Below are 15,671 nucleotides of genomic sequence, written 5' to 3' on the forward strand. Positions count from 1 at the left end.
GGTTGGGTTCGAAGAACTGCCGTTTGACAGAAGGCATGATCTCTGAAGGGGAGGCTGACTCAGCGGTTACCAGAACAGACTCATCAACAAAGGACTGGGAGAGATGACGAGGCTGACCACTAAAGGTATTTAGACCAGTCCCGGAAAGGGCAACTGAATTCCCCAAAAGTGGTGTCCTGAGGCTGACTGGTCACTGAAACCCGTACATGAACTCAGATGCAGAGCTGGACAGGCAGTCGTAAGAAACCGCTGAGTCCACTGTGGGTCTGTGGAGCCTGGCTTCTCCCCTGGACTGTGAGGTCTACGGGGGCAGGGACCGTGATCTAGATTCATCCCCAGCTTCTAGCAGAGCCTGGAATACAGTAGGGACTCAACTATTTCTGCTGAAGTCATACATACATGCACCAACCAAGAAGCTGAGGGTGAGAAAAGACAGACAGAAGGGGCATAATATCGCCCCGCGATTTGGGGGTAGAAGCAAACGAATTTTCTTGGGACGCGCGGCAGGACAAAGAGTTCCAGTGCTAAAGCAGGTAGCTGCTGCCAGCTATTTTCCAGCAGGGCTTGGCAAGCAGATCCTGGCTAGGGACGAATGGGCGGGGTTCGATGGGGCCGTTGGCGGGGGGGCGGGCAGACAGGGGAAGCCGAAGGGCGGAGGCTCAAGGAGGGGCCAACGGAGTATGCAAATTTCCAACCTCAACTACGTGACTGAGGTGTGTAACGTCACATCCGGTGGGGTGGGCGGGAGCGGGAAACAAAAGGAGAGCAAAGGCGCATGCGTCGGTGGTTCCCGGGCTCTGGTGGGTTCTTCCGCTCGGGCAGAGAGAAGTGCTTCCGGGTCGCCGCCGGCTGCCGCCTCCTGGCGCGGTAAGTACGGAAGCCAGGCTGCGGCCTCTGTCTCCTTGCCCCTTCTCGTCTCCCTCTCCCGGAGGACCCCCGCGGTCCTGACCCGGCTTCTCAGGGGCTCCACGTTCCGACTCCTTTCCACATTAAAGAGCTCCAGTTCATTGGCCGCTTCCTCGAGGCTAAGCCCCACCCAGTCGCCCGAGATCCGTCCCTCATTGGTGTCCGTTTCTGTCACCCACCATTCCTCCCAGTTAATTGGCCCCATTCAGGCCCCGCTCCTTTCGCGATTAGCAGCCCTATAAGGGTAAATGCCTGCTCGAATCCCGCCCCTGCATTCTTCGTGTTGGTCCACCCCGCGGTCATTATCATAATGAGCAAAGAGTGGGCGGGGGCTTTGCGGCGAGGGGGGGGGCTTTCGGAGCCTCGGGCTCTGGCTTCTCCTACGACCGGCCGGGAGTGAGGGTGGCTTGTTGTGCTGCTGACACGGCCCGGGAAGCTGAGGTTCACGGAAGGGCAGCGGCGGGCCCGGGATCGGCTAAATGAGTTTAGGGCAAAAGCAGAAGTAGACGTCGGTCTATTTCTCCTGCTCATCTCCTCTAGTGCCTGGCCTCGATTTCTTCCCCGCGGAATATGATGCCCCAGCTCACTTGTGACCTAGAGCCAGTCGTTGCCTGTCGCAGGGCCTCAATTTTCCTGTGAGCTGAAAGGTTTTAATTCAAATTCTCTGGGACCTTTCCGGTCCCCCTCAGCTGCTTTTAATCCGTGCCGAATTTACATTATCCATTCACGTTAGTTCATTCAGCTTTCCATTTACTTATTCATTCATTTACTCATGCCTTTAGAATGTCTTCCTGAACCCTGCTGCACCCCACCCCAATTTAGCTGGTTCATGAGAGAGGTGGTTAGTGTCCTAAATTTCTGACACTGGGTAAGTATGGTATGGATCATCATAGAGGGGCAAAAAGTAGGTCTTAGTGTTTGGAGGAGGTAACGATAGGACCAGAGGAGCCCTGCTGCCTCTGATTTTGTAATGCCAGTCTGCATTCTGGATTCATAGCTCTACATTTGGCTTCCATTCCCCTCCCCGCCTCCCCTTGAACTACTTTACTTCTCCATAAAGTAAATTAATTATCAGAATAAGTATGAGGGTGGTATAATTGTTATTATTCCCCCCATTTTACAGATGAGGAAACTGAGGCTCATAGAGGTTAAGTGACTTGGCCAAGGTCAAACAGCTAGTAAGTGGTGGAGCCAGGACTCAAACCCAGGTCTGTTTGATTCCCACAGAGAAGAGCTATTTCCCTGCTACCTTCTACTCCACCCCATCCCCAAATCAAACTATAACCAAATAAAACCCAAAACCAAACACATCTGACAGCTGGATTCACCTGGCCCTTTACCTCAGTCTAGGAGCCATGTCCACCTTGTTTCCCTCACTCTTCCCCCGTGTGACTGAGACATTGTGGTTTAATCTGGATCGACCCTGTGTGGAGGAGACAGAGCTGCAGCAGCAAGAACAACAGCATCAGGCCTGGGTGAGTAAGGACCTAGCACAGTGGTGGAGCCTCTTGGAGGAGCTTTTTGCCCTGAACTGGGAACAATCAAGCTGGGAGGCAGGAGGCCTAGATTCACATCTTTGTATTACCCTGACTTACTGTGGGCCCGTGAGACTTCTGAGCCAGATTGGAGGCCAAGGCTCTTTCCTCTGAAACATAAGAAATAATAATTTTGACTTTATTGAGGTCCTAGTAGGTGCCTTATTCTAGACTGATAGTCTCTCACTTTACCCTCACCATCATCTTAGGAGGCCACAGTTTCCTCCTAAGAGAGTTGACGTAGTTGGATCGAGTTTATAAGTAAGTGGCAGATGATAAGAGACAAAGAGATTGGCTCTTTCTGGCAACTGGAAGGAAGCTTCACCCTTGAGGGGACTTCTCAGGGGCAGAGTAGGCCAGTCTCATGTCCCTGACCTGTCCTGCTCAGGCTCTGACTCTGCTCTCCACCTGATTTGGCTACAGCTCCAGAGTATTGCAGAGAAAGACAACAACCTGGTACCTATTGGCAAGCCGGCCTCAGAGGTGAGTGGTTCCAGCAGGTAGGGCTTGTGTGGAGCCCAGGTGGACTAAAGCTCTGCTCTACTTCTGAAGGTCCTGCCTCTGACCTCAGAGCGGTTGTGGTGTTCAGCTCTGGATGGAGGCTATAAAGAGGGTGTAGAGTGGTGGCCATTGAACCCAGCACTAAGGTCCTATAGAACATGCATCAGCCTGCTAGACTCAAAGGAGCAGAGAAAGGTTGGGGAATGGAGGGTCATGCACTGGCCCCAAAGACTGGCTCCAAGTGGACCTTGAGCTGGTCCAGGCACTCTTATAGGGCCTATAGTCTTTCCCCTGCCTCACCAGCACTATGATGATGAAGAAGAAGAGGATGAAGATGACGACGAGGATAGTGAAGAGGACTCAGAGGATGATGAGGATATGCAGGACATGGATGAGATGAATGACTACAATGAGTCACCAGATGATGGAGAGGTCAATGAGGTAGGTAGAGGTGTGGGGGAGGGCCCCTGCCCCTGACCTAACTAATTGGTGGCCAAGAGGTACAGAGACTCTGGTGCCAGACGGGCAAGATCTGGGACTGGGGCTGGCTGGGTGGCTGAGGCCCCTCCCCACCCACACCCAGCCTTCTCTCCAGGTGGACATGGAAGGCAACGAACAGGATCAGGACCAGTGGATGATCTAGGTAGACAAGGCAGGGTGGCCTCAGGTAAATTCCAGGCCAGCCCAACTTACCCTGCATCCTCTGCAGAACCAGCTGATTGCCCCAGTGCCTGAAAGCTCACCCTTGGGTATCTCTTCAGCTGCTGCCAGGAACTGGTCTCCTTGGCTCCTCCCAGGCCATCAGTTTGCCCGTGATTCCCCAGGGCCTGAGCCCAACCCACCTTTCTGCCTAGTACCTCACCCTTTGGTTGCCAGGTATAATCTCTTTCTAACTCTCTTGAATAAAGACACAGGACTGATTTTTTCCCCCCGTGTCTATTCCCTATTTGTTGGTGGGGTGCAGAGGAATCCAGCATCTTGAGCTTTAGGAAGAGGGCACACAAGGGACTTCAGGCAAGCCTACCTGACCATGTGGTCCAGGGCTAAGCAAGGCCAGGGTGGCCCTAGCCATGGGCCCAGGCTTCATGTCCGTTTCCTCTGGCCCAGCTTGTATCCATACATTCCTTCAGAGCTTCTCTGTTTCCTCTGATCCCACCTGGAACTGCATGGGCTGGGGAGGGCAGGCTTTCTGAGTCTCAGAGATGGGGGGCCCCTGGAGCTCTTCCAGACAGCTTCGTTGGTATTAGGAGAGCAGATTAAATCTCAGAGCAGCCCAGGGATTCCCTTGGAGTCATCCAGAAAATCAGTGATAGAGTTGGGTTGGGAGCTCAGGACTCTTGCCTGTTAATCCATAGGTCTCTCTGGAAGGATAGGTAGGGGCCAGTGAGACCAAGCAGTCTGACCTAACTTGACGCCTCGTCAGTGTGGAACTGGAGTAGGGCAAAGGTGGGAGGACAGCCTCCCCATCCCTGAGCCCAGCATGTGTCAGGCCACAAGCAGAGAGGGGAGGAGATGTCCTGAGGTCCTTGTTTGGATGGGGGTGGAGGGGCAGCAGTAAGTACCCCTGGGCCTGGACCTCAGCCAGGCCCTGCATAGGTGAGCTGGGCTATGCCATCCTTGATGGCAGGGAAGTCTGGGAGGCCAGTGTGGTGGAGGCGACAGCGGTAGCGGCCACAGTTCTTGGCATACTGCAGGAAGCGAGGTGCACCAGGGAAGAGCACGTGGTCAGCCAACACAGTAGCACCAGCTGGCAGCAGGGCATGGGCCTCCAGCAGCTGCAGGTCTCGCAGGTAACATCGGGGCCGGTGTGCTAGGAGCACCAAGTCTGCCCGACTCAGCTGGTACTGGGTTCGTAGACATGGGATCACCTCCTCTGAGCTACTCACAATGAGCTCCACCTGTAGGGGTGGGAGGAGCTGGAGGTGAGGGTGGGAGGGACTGTCTCCCAAACCAGACCACCTCCCCCAGGATCTGGCTTACTTTATGCCAGGTCCTGGCCTAAGTCCCCATGAGTGTTCTCAGATTTCCTCTGTTTTCAGAACAGACCCAAGAGGTCAGGATCAGTATTGTGATTTCCATTCTGGCAGTGATGAAGCTGAGATTCAGGAAATTAGGTCATAAAGGTCACAAGAGGTAGACTAGACTAAGGGTTCAGACCCAGGTTTGCTAGGCTCCAGAGACCTTCCTCTTAACTGCTCCTTTGTCATCCAGCAGCAAATATGACAAATGACTTGGAACAGGGGGACAGGAGTTCACACATCATCCAAGGTCCCAGTCCCCTATGTGGAATGGAGCTGCTGCTTTCCCCTGGGTGGGATTCCTTTACTGGGGAGGCTTGGCTAGGGCAAGGCTGGGGGTGGAAAGGAGGTGGGTGCTGACCATGCGCTCGTCAAAGCCAGCCAGGCGGATGAGTTTTTCAGCCACTGCTGCCATGCGTGGGTCCCATTCCACGGTGAGAAGGCGGCCCCCAGGGGGCAGAGCACGGGCAAGAAGCAGTGTGGAATACCCGAAGTGGGTGCCCAGCTCCAGCACGCACGCAGGGGTCTTCTCCTCCACCAGTCGCGTCAGGATCTGACCTGAGGGGAAGATGGCTGTTACAGCAGACATGGGAGATGGATTTGGGGTCCCTGATAGAAAAGGATCTCGAATGCCCACTTGCCTCACTGCAGCCCCAACCAGCTGGGGTCTCCTCTCGGACTACAGCTCTAGCTGCCCCACTGGTTCTCCCTTCCCCTCTTTCAGTTTCACTTCATACCAGCCATTAGGCATCTTTCCAACAAACAAATCTGACCCTGTTGCTCCTTAGTTCCTGTGATCCTCAAGGCCTTTGAGATTTAACTTGAGATCCTTAGCCTGACATTCAGGACCTTCCTGGACCTGATCCTATCCAACTTTTCCATTCTTCCATCTGTAGCCTCTACCACAGCCCTCCCAAACAGTGTGCCCAAAGTCAACCAAGGCAGCGCTGGCTCATTTTTTCATGCTGCACCAGTGTATGTGGCTGGCTCTGCCCTTCCCCTCCCCTGTCCTTATCTACTTGGCCAAGCTGAAAGCAATTCTAGGGTCTGTTTCCTCCAGGAGGGCTCAAACAGAAAGAGCCACAGGCTTCTGAGAGACTGTTGCTAGAACATCCAGTTTCATTTCCTCTTATTTTGTTCATTGAATATCTTTCTAACCTTGGAATTGGAAAAATTTCTTCAGACTCTAAAAGCACTTGTGCTGGGTGCCCAGGTAGCTCAGTCGGTTTAGTGTCTGCCTTTAGCTCAGGTCATGATCTTGGGGTCCTAGGATCGAGCCCCAAGTTGGACTCCCCGCTCAGCAAGGAGTCTGCTTCCCTCTCTGCTTCTGCCCCTCTCCCTGACTTGTGCACACTCTCAAATAAAATCTAAAAATAAAATAATAGAATAAAAATTGAAATAAAGTAAAATCACTTGTGCCAGGACCTGGGACTCCAACAAAGCCAGGCATTACTCTGAATGGGATGTAGGAGCCTCCGTGATTGGGGGAGAAATACTTAGCACAGATAATTACAAAGTTATGAGTTATATGCTGAGATGGTTGTCCCCTTTGTACTGTCCCCTTTGAGGCCAACATTTGTGGTTGATTCATCTGTGTGGCCTCTGCCTCCTTTTCCAACCCAGCACTTAGTACAGGCCTAGTACAAAAGTGGTGGCAATAACTGTTAGATGAATGAATAGCTTTGCCCAGCCCCCTCATTTGTGGAGGAGAAAAGAGAGACTCAGAGGATCAGGAACCTGCCCAATGCACCCAGTAGGCAGTGGTAGGTCCCAGACCTTCCTTACCATCTTAGGGGTGCTGCCTGGAGCAGAAGGGTAAGGAACACTGACCTTTGACAGGCCCCATGTGGCCCAGGTACTCGCAGTGGCTGCTCCAGTGGTCCAGGGTGGTGAGGATATGACTGGGGTCCCCAGGCAGGGCGTGGGTGAGCACATAGCTGAAGGCCCGCTCCTCAGCCCGTAGCCCTGACAGGCAGTCTCGGAGGCTCCGCAGCAAGACCATGCGCACCAGCAGTCGGAAGTAGTGCCGGTACCGCACCAGCAATGTCACCACCAGTGGCAGGAAGGCCAGTGCGATGGCGGGGGACATGGTCCCCACCAGGGCTCTGAGGTGAGAAGAGGCAGGGAGGGAAACCCACATCCACCATTTGTCATTTGTATTAATTGTCCCTATGTTTTACAAACCATAGCTCAGAAAGGCTGTCTTTTGCCCATAGTCACACAGCAAAATGGGGATTTGAATCTGAATTGGTTCAATGCCAAAACCATGTACTTACTTTCAAGGACTTCATGCTAGTCTGTGTTCTGCATCCATCCCCAAACCACCTCTTCCCACTTCTGCCCCTTGGTCCTATCTTCACCGTGCTTCTTCCATCCGTTTCCCCTCATCTCTTTAGTCACCTCTTCTGGACCACTTTCCATAGTCCCCTGAGATATCCCCCACCCAGCCTCCCCTCTGCCTTGTCTCCTCTGACCCATTAATGTGGAGCAAAAGAGCACAACTTTGTAGTCAGAAACCCCTTCGGGCCTTGTGTGCTGCCTCAGTAAAAGGCAATCAAAACACTCCATAGGGTGTTAGGATGCAATTCCTTCCCACCCCTCCATCTGTTCTTTCCTGAGGTTGGGAGGAGTCCCTGAGTCTCTGTCTCTTCTCCAGTCCTTTCATGCCTCCTCCCCTGCATTTGCCTTTTCTGTTCTCTTTCAGAATTCTTTTTACAAGCGTGTACACATACAGCACCCACTGTCCCCCCAAGCTCGAGCCTCTTCTTCCAGGGCCCCGATGGGGGATAAGTGCTCTTTCCTCTTGCATACTCTGGATGATCCTCCCTTTCCTCCACATCTGCCCCTTGTGAGGCCTCTGGTGATGGTGGGGACTAAAATTGAAAGCAAGAGTGTAAAAGTGGATGTGAGTAGGTGAGTGATAGTGAGTTTGAACTGGTATGCTTGGGAACCCACACTCAAGAGCCCTGCTTACCTGGGCTGGAGGCTCCGGCTGGGGGAAGATCAGAGCATAGGACAGGAGGAGGAGTCCTTGGGGCTAGAGAACCCTGAGGCAGGCTGCACCTGCTCTCAATTATTGATGCAGAAGCTGCTGCTGTCACCTGAGACCTGCAGTTCAAGTTACTGCAGGAACAAGGTGGGTCTGACTCTTACCCTTCTCAAGCCATGTAAGAATTTACAGAATTTCAGGGTCTTGATCTGAGGGGTATTAAGAGCTACTGGGTTCAGTGACCTCTCCTCTAACTCCTTGTATGTCCCCTCCCAGGACAGGGGACATGGTGTGACCCAAGGTAATGGGAGTCTGTAATTTACTCAATTCAAAATTCAATTGACATTTTGTCTAAGCAAATGCCAGGGTGTGGGTAGCAGAGAGGGTTCAGATCTTGTTCCTTTCCTCCAGGAACTCCCAAGTTTGGAGGAAGAGACTGATCCAGAAAAGGAGAATAAAACATAATCCAGTACTCCATTGATACACTTTAGGCTTTTTTGTGAACCTCTGTATATCTAGACAGAACATTGTGTGGCACATTACAGATAATTACTTGATTCAATAAATGAAGAAATCCGTATGGGATAGGGATTAAGCACAGGGAGCTGAGGATGCCCAAATAATGGGATTGGAGATGGCAATCAGGAGGTTACTGTTTGTAGTGAGGCTTGAAGACAGAAGAGACACCTAGTAGGGAGACAGTGTACAAGGCCACGTGTGGAAAGTCCAGAGGGTCTGTCAGGAAACTGCAAATATTTTCTTTCTTACGGCTGGCTGGCGAGGCATTACTCCGATTCCTGCACCACCACCAGCCCCCGTGACTCAGATGCTGGCATGGGAGGCAGGTAAGAGACTCTGCAAGATCTTGAATGACAGACGTGGACCTGTGTTCAGCGTCCAAGGGAAAATATAGGATGGTTCTAAGAAAAGAGCATTGTGTGTTAGATTACTATGGTTGCTTAAGAAAACCAAGCAAGATTGAAGAGACGTGCCTAAGGGCAAAGACCGTGAGGTGGCCTCTACCTCTTCCAGGTTTGAGCTCTGCTCTGCCTTGGTTTGTGTAGGAGTAAGGGCTCTTCTTCCAGTAAGTTGTCGATCCTTAGTCCAGGGTGAGAACTCCATTGGGTGCCACACTCTATGTGTCCCCCAACTGGACGCTAGGCATCTGGATCCAATGTACACAGAGACTTGTGTGCTCTAGAAGCGTAGGGCGTCAATTCCAATCGCCCCTCGCATGGCATTTAGGAGACCAAATCATAATAGCTTTTGGTAAAAGTTCACTCACTGGCCCAGAGAGGTAGCTTGGCAGCCACGCAACCACATAGCACGAGGGCCGGCCGCAGAGAAGAGCCCCCAGAGCCGGTGGACGAAGCCTCGATCTCTGAAACTGGGCAGAGGCTGAAGTCATGTGATCCGCCCCTCCCTTTCTCGCATCATGTGCCTCGAGTCTTGTCAAGCGAAGCGAGCCTTCCCATTGGTTGGCGATGATCACGCGGTGGAGGCGGGGCCGGAAGCCGGGGTGGCGGCGGCCGCGGCGCGGCTCTGGGAAGGGATAGGCGAGGAGGAGGGTGGCTGCCTGCTGGCTGTAGCCACGGGTCATGTGACCGGAAGGGCTCCCGACGGACGCCGTCCCTCCTCGGCTCGGCCTGAGCGCCCGGCCCGACCCCGGCCATGGGGTGCTGCTACAGCAGCGAGAACGAGGACTCGGACCAGGTGCGGCCGCGGCGGGCGAGGCTCGGGAATGAGGGTTGCGAGACTGGGGCGTCGGGCTCAGAAGAAAACCTGCGGAAGAGCGGGAGCAGGACTGCGGGGCTCATATAGTACGGCGGCCGGGAGGGGACAGATTACAGAGGGGACGCCCGGCCGGGCTCCTACCCCTGTTAAAGCCCCAGCTTTCTCTACAGTCTCCGCACTGGGGTGTGCAGGCAGGTGCTTGTCCCGCTCGCTCCCACCCCTTTCATCTTATCCTACCCTTAAACCTTTATAGCCTTCAGGATCCTCAGCCTAGGTCTCTGGGAAACATGGTCTCATCAGTTTTCTGTGCTTTTTCTGTGCTTGTAGGAGCGGGCTTTGTGAATCCATTCTAGGGATGGGTAAACTGAGGCTCAGAATTAGTTTGTCCTGCATGAATCAGGAATCTGTGTCTGCTCTCAGCCCCTGGGGTTGGAGAAGGAAGGTCACTGCCGATTTGGGGTCAGAGAAGGCGTCTGGAAGTAGGTGGCATTTGAATTGACCAGTGAAGAATTTAATAGAGACAATGACATCGAGATATGTGGGAAGTTGGGAAGTTACAAAGTGGGTTTCTGCTCTGGCTGGATTAAATGAGAGAGATGGGATGGGGAGCACAGTTTTGCCTGCCTCGTGCAGTTTTTGCCTGGGGCCTGAGGGTTCCTTCAGCTAGACGAGTAGTTGTCCTGGGAATTTGTAGATCTGATGCCTTTGCACAAGAGATTAAGCTGGAAAACTTGTGCAGTTTTTCATTCTCCCTCTTCCACTTGGTGCATTCTCACTTCTCACACCTTAAACCCTGCCCTGCCTGCCTATCTCTTTTTAGGAGTGGGGAGACCTTCCCAAGAATGAAGTCTCAAGCTCTTTGCCATCACCTTTTTGATTGCCTCTAAGCCTGGATTCTGCATTTCAACACATTCTAGACGCAGAGACGATAGAAAGATTTCTGCAAGTAGCTCAGAGTCTGGTGGGGAAGATGGTCACAGAAATGGACTATATTACTAGTATTTGCGAAGTAGGTCTTTCCTCAGTCACTCACATGAACCTATTTTGGATTAAGGACTTAAGGCTAGGAAATGTCATTTGTTTGAGAGGCATGGGTAGCTCCTGGGCCTCATTAATTTTCCAAACACTCAATGAACACATCTTATTTCCTATGCCTTATGTTAGGCATACTTTTTTTTTAAAATTTATTTATTTATTTATGATAGTCATCACAGAGAGAGAGAGAGGCAGACACAGGCAGAGGGAGAAGCAGGCTCCATGCACCGGGAGCCCGATGTGGGATTCGATCCCGGGTCTCCAGGATCGGGCCCCGGGCCAAAGGCGGGCGCTAAACCGCTGCACCACCCAGGGATCCCATGTTAGGCATACTTAATGCCTACTACTCCTCAGTTCACCTCAGTCTCTTAGAGGAGACAGTATTCCCGTCTACTGGGAAAACAAGGGTAGTGGGAAATCATCCCCGCAGGATAATACAGACTCTTGCAAGGAAAGAGTCAAGAAGAATTAGTGTCTTCTAATAAAGAATATTGGCTTCTAGTTGGGAGAACTAGGCTTGCTGCTTTCCTGAATTTCATCTTCTTCTTGACAGGCTCTCACTTCTGTTTCTAACCCCCCAGAGAGGTGCTTGATCAGTGCTGGGTGATTTGAGGCTTCGTGTGGCAAAGGTCTATACCATACCATTCACTATCTCAGAGTCCCTCTCCCACTTTCATCTCTACTCCTTTATTATAATAAAAAGAAACCTATTACACATTTTTCAAAGGCCTTTTATAGTTCTTTCATTTGATTTTTGCCAAACGTTTGTCGTATAGGTACAGGTCCTGTATTTAAAGGCAAGGAAAAAGTTTAGAGAGACTAAGTGATTTAGCCAAGGACAGAGAGCCGAATAGTGCCATAGTCACGGTGTCTTGATACCAAGCCATGTGCTTTATACATTGGACCAAGCTGTCTCTTTCAAACCTGTGCCCGTAGACCAGGTGGCTAGTCATGGGCAAGCCACATCTATGTGTCTAGGGCAGACAGTGAAGCCCTGACTCCTGGGTTGACACTGACTCAGGGACAGCCCTTGGTATGGAAAACCTCTTCCCTGCTGCAGTTGCCTGTTGAGGGTGGGATGACGTTATTTGTCCACTCTGATGGGAGTAGCCCAGCCTCCTCTGGGAGTCTAGGTCTCCAGAAAACAACTTTGTTCTTGAGCAACCCGATGGGAAGCTTATGCTCCGTCTTGCAGGCAGATCTGTCTCGAGTAGGGCTGGGGGAAGGATGACACCCAGGAAGCAAACTCAGGGTTCGTGATGGAGCTAGCTTTTCTGTGAGATAGCTCGGTCTGTGGCAAGCCTTTTGTCTTTCTAGCTCTTTAATACTTAGCCTGTGTTTTTAAGGGGGAGGGGCCGTGTTTTTAAGGGGATAGGGCAGAGTCCTACAGCTTTTGTCTCCTGTTGTGGGGAACTGGGGACACTTGGGCACCCTGGGCTTGAGGAAGAGTGTTGTGAAAACGCTGGGCCTGCCTAGGGTGGGGCGGGAGGAAGTGGCCCTGTGTAAGGAGGGTTGTGGAGTCAGGAGCCTTCCACGGGAAGGGCTGTGGTAGGAACTGAGAGCGGCCTGGAGTGGAGCACTGGTGGTCTGGCACTAAGGGTCGGTGAGTCAGCATTAGGCAGGATAGGCCCCTTGTCCTTGGCTTTGTCCTGGGCACCCTTGCCCTTTATGGCTTGGATAGATAACCAGTAAGTCTGCTTATCCAATTTGAAGCTGACACAAAGCCAGCAGGGATTTGCTGCTAATGGGCTCAAAGCAGGGTGGTACCCGGAGACATTGTGGTAGATGAGAACGAGGGACTGAAAGAACGAGGGGAAATATACACAGAATTGTGAAGGACCAGGGAGACCTGGTTTGGCCCCAGGTTAATTCTGGGGGTTTGATTATCAGCATAGGCTAGCAGTAACACGGACTACGGAAAATCAGCAAAACCACACTAACAGAGGTGTGGTGGATTGGCAAGGGAGGGAACAGCTCCAGTGTCAGGCCAGGCTTCACCAGGGGCACCAAGTATAGTCCTGGGAGTCATATACAAAGAGGACATCAGAAGAGAGTGAATACCTGTGAGTAGAAGGGACCTGCCCTCAAGAAGGGGGCACACTTGGGACTGTGTGACCCAGAGACTGGGACTCCTGCCCTGACATTATACGAGGAATAGAACTGTCTGGGTTCTCAGGGCGTCTGTCGTGGGAGCAGCCAGCTAGCTGGGGAGGGCCTGGCCTGGGGATCAGGAGTGCCATTCTTAGGCTCCTGACCTGCAGCAGTTTCTAGACCTCATTCCTCTGGCTTCCAGCTTCCAGTATCCTTTGTCTGTCAGGTGCTGGACTGTTTTCTGAAGCTCTAGACCTGTTACTGAATATATGCTTTGTGCCTGTGTCCATCTTTTCAGGGCCTCTAGGACTGCTTGGTTCCACTTTGATTCATTCTAGACCACCAACTCAGCTGAGCTCCTGAGGGCAGGCAGGACTGAGTCTTAGCTGACATGCCATACACTTGGGCACTTAGGGTATTTTTTGGTGCTTCAGGGTCAGAGCTGGGCTGAGAGAAGAGCCCAGGAAAGGCAGGTTGGACTAAAGGGTCCAGGGCTGACTTCTCTCCTATCACCTCACCTAGGACCGAGAGGAACGGAAGCTGCTGCTGGACCCTAGCAGCCCCCCTACCAAAGCCCTCAATGGAGCTGAGCCCAACTACCACAGCCTGCCTCCCACCCGCACAGATGAGCAGGCCCTGCTCTCCTCCATCCTTGCTAAAACAGCCAGGTGAGCACCACAGGACCAAGCCTGGGCAGAGCTTCTCTATCCATGTTAAAGGATGGACAGAGGGACAGGGCCCAGGACATGGGGGATGGGACAAAGTCAGTGGCAAGAGGTGCTTCTGGGCCCAGTCCTACTCCACTGGGCGGGCAGGGCCAGTGGTGTCAGATAGCCCTGGAGTTGGCACTTGGCAGTGAATCCCGTGTGTCCCTCTTGAAGCACCTGTCATGTTCCCTCTGCCTCCTCTCCCCAAAGCAACATCATTGACGTGTCTGCTGCGGACTCCCAGGGCATGGAGCAGCATGAGTACATGGATCGGGCAAGGCAGTACAGGTGAGACCTGGCCAGCTTGGGTCCCCCCTTCAGGCTCCTTGGGCTCCTCCCTGCCCCTTATCCAGCTTTGGAGCCTGGGCCCCAGGCCAGGCTTCTGGTTTGGGTGAAGCCCAGGAGATGGACGACAGATCTCTCTGCTACCTCAGCAGATGTTCGTGTCAGCCCTGTTTGCCCCATGGCCCTCAAGGGTGCGGAGGCCAAGGGAGGTGGGCCTGAAGTGAGTTTGTGGTGAGCAGAGGTGCCTGTCACCCTGCTCCTCTGGCCCAAGGGACTGAAGCTTGCCTGGGCTGGGCTGGGCTGGGCAGAGCAGACTGGCCTGACCGCTCCCCGCCGTCCTCCCTCTTGGCCAGCACCCGCTTGGCTGTGCTGAGCAGCAGCCTGACCCACTGGAAGAAGCTGCCACCGCTGCCATCTCTCACCAGCCAGCCCCACCAAGTGCTGGCCAGCGAGCCCATCCCCTTCTCCGATTTGCAGCAGGTGAGCCACCCCTGAGCCCACCCGCGCCTACCCTTCCCTTATAGCTGGGCTGTGGCAGAGGGCTCACCCTCTCTGTCTCAGAGGCGGTAGGGAAGTGGAGTTAGGGAGCCTGGTAGCTCGAATGCCCCACTCACTCTCACCTTACTTTGTATCTTCCCCTCTCTACCTTTATTCTCTTTCTCTGCTTTGTACTTTTCTGTCTTTCCCGTCATTACCTTTTCTTTGGCTTCCTGTCCCCCACCACCCCCTCCTCTCTTGCTACCCGATCCCCCTTCCCCGGCTTTCCGGATCTCTCTTCTCACTGTGTCTCTCTGTTGCTCTCGTCCCTGGTCCCTCTCAGGTCTCCAGGATAGCTGCTTATGCCTACAGTGCACTTTCTCAGATCCGAGTGGACGCAAAAGAGGAGCTGGTTGTACAGTTTGGGATCCCATGAAGAGAGGGATCCTTGGACAGCTCTTCTCCTCTCTTCACCCCGTCTCCACCCTGCCTCCCCTGGGCCCCCAGCCTCACTGCGGCTCACACAGTACCCTAACCTGCTACTAATCACAGAGAAGAGTGTGGAGGAGGAGAAGAGTGAGGCTGGAAGCCTGAGCAAATGAGGACAGAGCAAGGGAGGGCAGAACCATTTGGGACTGGTGTTCAAAGCCCTGGCCAGGGATGGGATGGGGGTCAAAAGATTAGGGCCTGGTAGGTCTTCACTGTCACTGGGAAGGTGAAGATACCAGTGTGAGGGTGATCCCTAGGGGGCCTATAGGGGCCCCCTTCCCACCCTTTCTCTTGGCCTCACTCCTTCTCCCTCTCCCTGACCTGGTGCTCACATGCACCTCACTAGGGTTTGTGACCAGGGTCTGGACGAGCTTGAATTTGAATGAATTGAGTTTGTATTTCTAGCACCCTGGGTTTTTACATGTTTGGGGTTTTGGGGTTTCGTTTCGGTTTGTCGCCCTCGATAAAGGAAGTGTATTCATCTGTGTGCTGGTTGCAGCCCCTCTGTCCTGCCCACCACCCTATAGTACTATTTGTGGTCTGTGAGCAGTGAGATTTGGGGGAGGAGGGGCTACGTCTTCTAGGGGCACAAAGAGGAATCCAGGAGATAAGGGTACAGGGTTCCCAGGTTTTAGCTGGAACTTGGCTTGGGCTAGCCTCAGGTTGGATAAGACTGCCTGTCCCTTCTCTGGTGATGGGACTACTATCAGAGCTGAAAAAAACCTGAATCTGAGGCAGTTGTCACCGTTGGGGGCTCTGTCTCAGGTTCAGTGGAATTACCAATAAGCCCAGGGTTAGAGGGTAAAGGCAGAGAAAGGATACTTGATACAGAGCCAGCAAGCCACTGTTTTCAAGCAGAAGATTCTTTTTATCAAATGAAATCTTAGGCAGAATGCACACATAT

General features: G+C 52.9%; 3 protein-coding genes across 10 annotated transcripts; 2 read left to right on the forward strand and 1 right to left on the reverse strand.

The window, feature by feature from the left end:
- The first annotated feature begins 9 nt into the window (after nucleotides 1–9).
- ANAPC15 (anaphase promoting complex subunit 15) lies at nucleotides 10–3,869 on the forward strand. 6 transcript variants are annotated; one of them, XM_049098947.1, is made up of 5 exons: nucleotides 10–125; nucleotides 2,257–2,381; nucleotides 2,865–2,924; nucleotides 3,246–3,383; nucleotides 3,526–3,869. In XM_049098947.1, the coding sequence occupies exons 1-5, from the start codon at nucleotides 104–106 to the stop codon at nucleotides 3,583–3,585; spliced, it is 405 nt and encodes a 134-aa protein (XP_048954904.1). In that variant the 5' UTR covers nucleotides 10–103; the 3' UTR covers nucleotides 3,586–3,869. The 6 variants fall into 6 exon arrangements, with proteins under 6 accessions (XP_048954904.1, XP_048954905.1, XP_025314975.1 ...); XM_025459190.2 differs by lacking the exon at nucleotides 10–125 and adding an exon at nucleotides 719–867 and having other exon boundaries at nucleotides 2,252–2,381; XM_035704001.1 differs by lacking the exon at nucleotides 10–125 and adding an exon at nucleotides 720–867 and having other exon boundaries at nucleotides 2,252–2,381; nucleotides 3,538–3,869.
- On the reverse strand, nucleotides 1,990–9,450 carry TOMT (transmembrane O-methyltransferase). 3 transcript variants are annotated; one of them, XM_049098929.1, is made up of 5 exons: nucleotides 8,973–9,450; nucleotides 7,935–8,869; nucleotides 6,791–7,065; nucleotides 5,322–5,518; nucleotides 1,990–4,840 (listed from the first exon to the last, which is right to left on the reverse strand). In XM_049098929.1, the coding sequence occupies exons 3-5, from the start codon at nucleotides 7,047–7,049 to the stop codon at nucleotides 4,520–4,522; spliced, it is 777 nt and encodes a 258-aa protein (XP_048954886.1). In that variant the 5' UTR covers nucleotides 7,050–7,065; nucleotides 7,935–8,869; nucleotides 8,973–9,450; the 3' UTR covers nucleotides 1,990–4,519. The 3 variants fall into 3 exon arrangements, with proteins under 3 accessions (XP_048954886.1, XP_048954884.1, XP_048954885.1); XM_049098927.1 differs by lacking the exon at nucleotides 7,935–8,869 and having other exon boundaries at nucleotides 9,235–9,450; XM_049098928.1 differs by having other exon boundaries at nucleotides 8,503–9,450.
- Nucleotide 9,451: 1 nt separating this feature from the next.
- LAMTOR1 (late endosomal/lysosomal adaptor, MAPK and MTOR activator 1) lies at nucleotides 9,452–15,252 on the forward strand. Its single transcript, XM_025459197.3, has 5 exons — nucleotides 9,452–9,662; nucleotides 13,332–13,477; nucleotides 13,727–13,804; nucleotides 14,155–14,281; nucleotides 14,622–15,252. The coding sequence occupies exons 1-5, from the start codon at nucleotides 9,621–9,623 to the stop codon at nucleotides 14,712–14,714; spliced, it is 486 nt and encodes a 161-aa protein (XP_025314982.1). The 5' UTR covers nucleotides 9,452–9,620; the 3' UTR covers nucleotides 14,715–15,252.
- The last annotated feature ends 419 nt before the right edge of the window (nucleotides 15,253–15,671 follow it).

This window comes from Canis lupus, chromosome 21 (assembly GCF_003254725.2).
Source record: "Canis lupus dingo isolate Sandy chromosome 21, ASM325472v2, whole genome shotgun sequence".
NCBI lineage: Eukaryota > Metazoa > Chordata > Mammalia > Carnivora > Canidae > Canis > Canis lupus.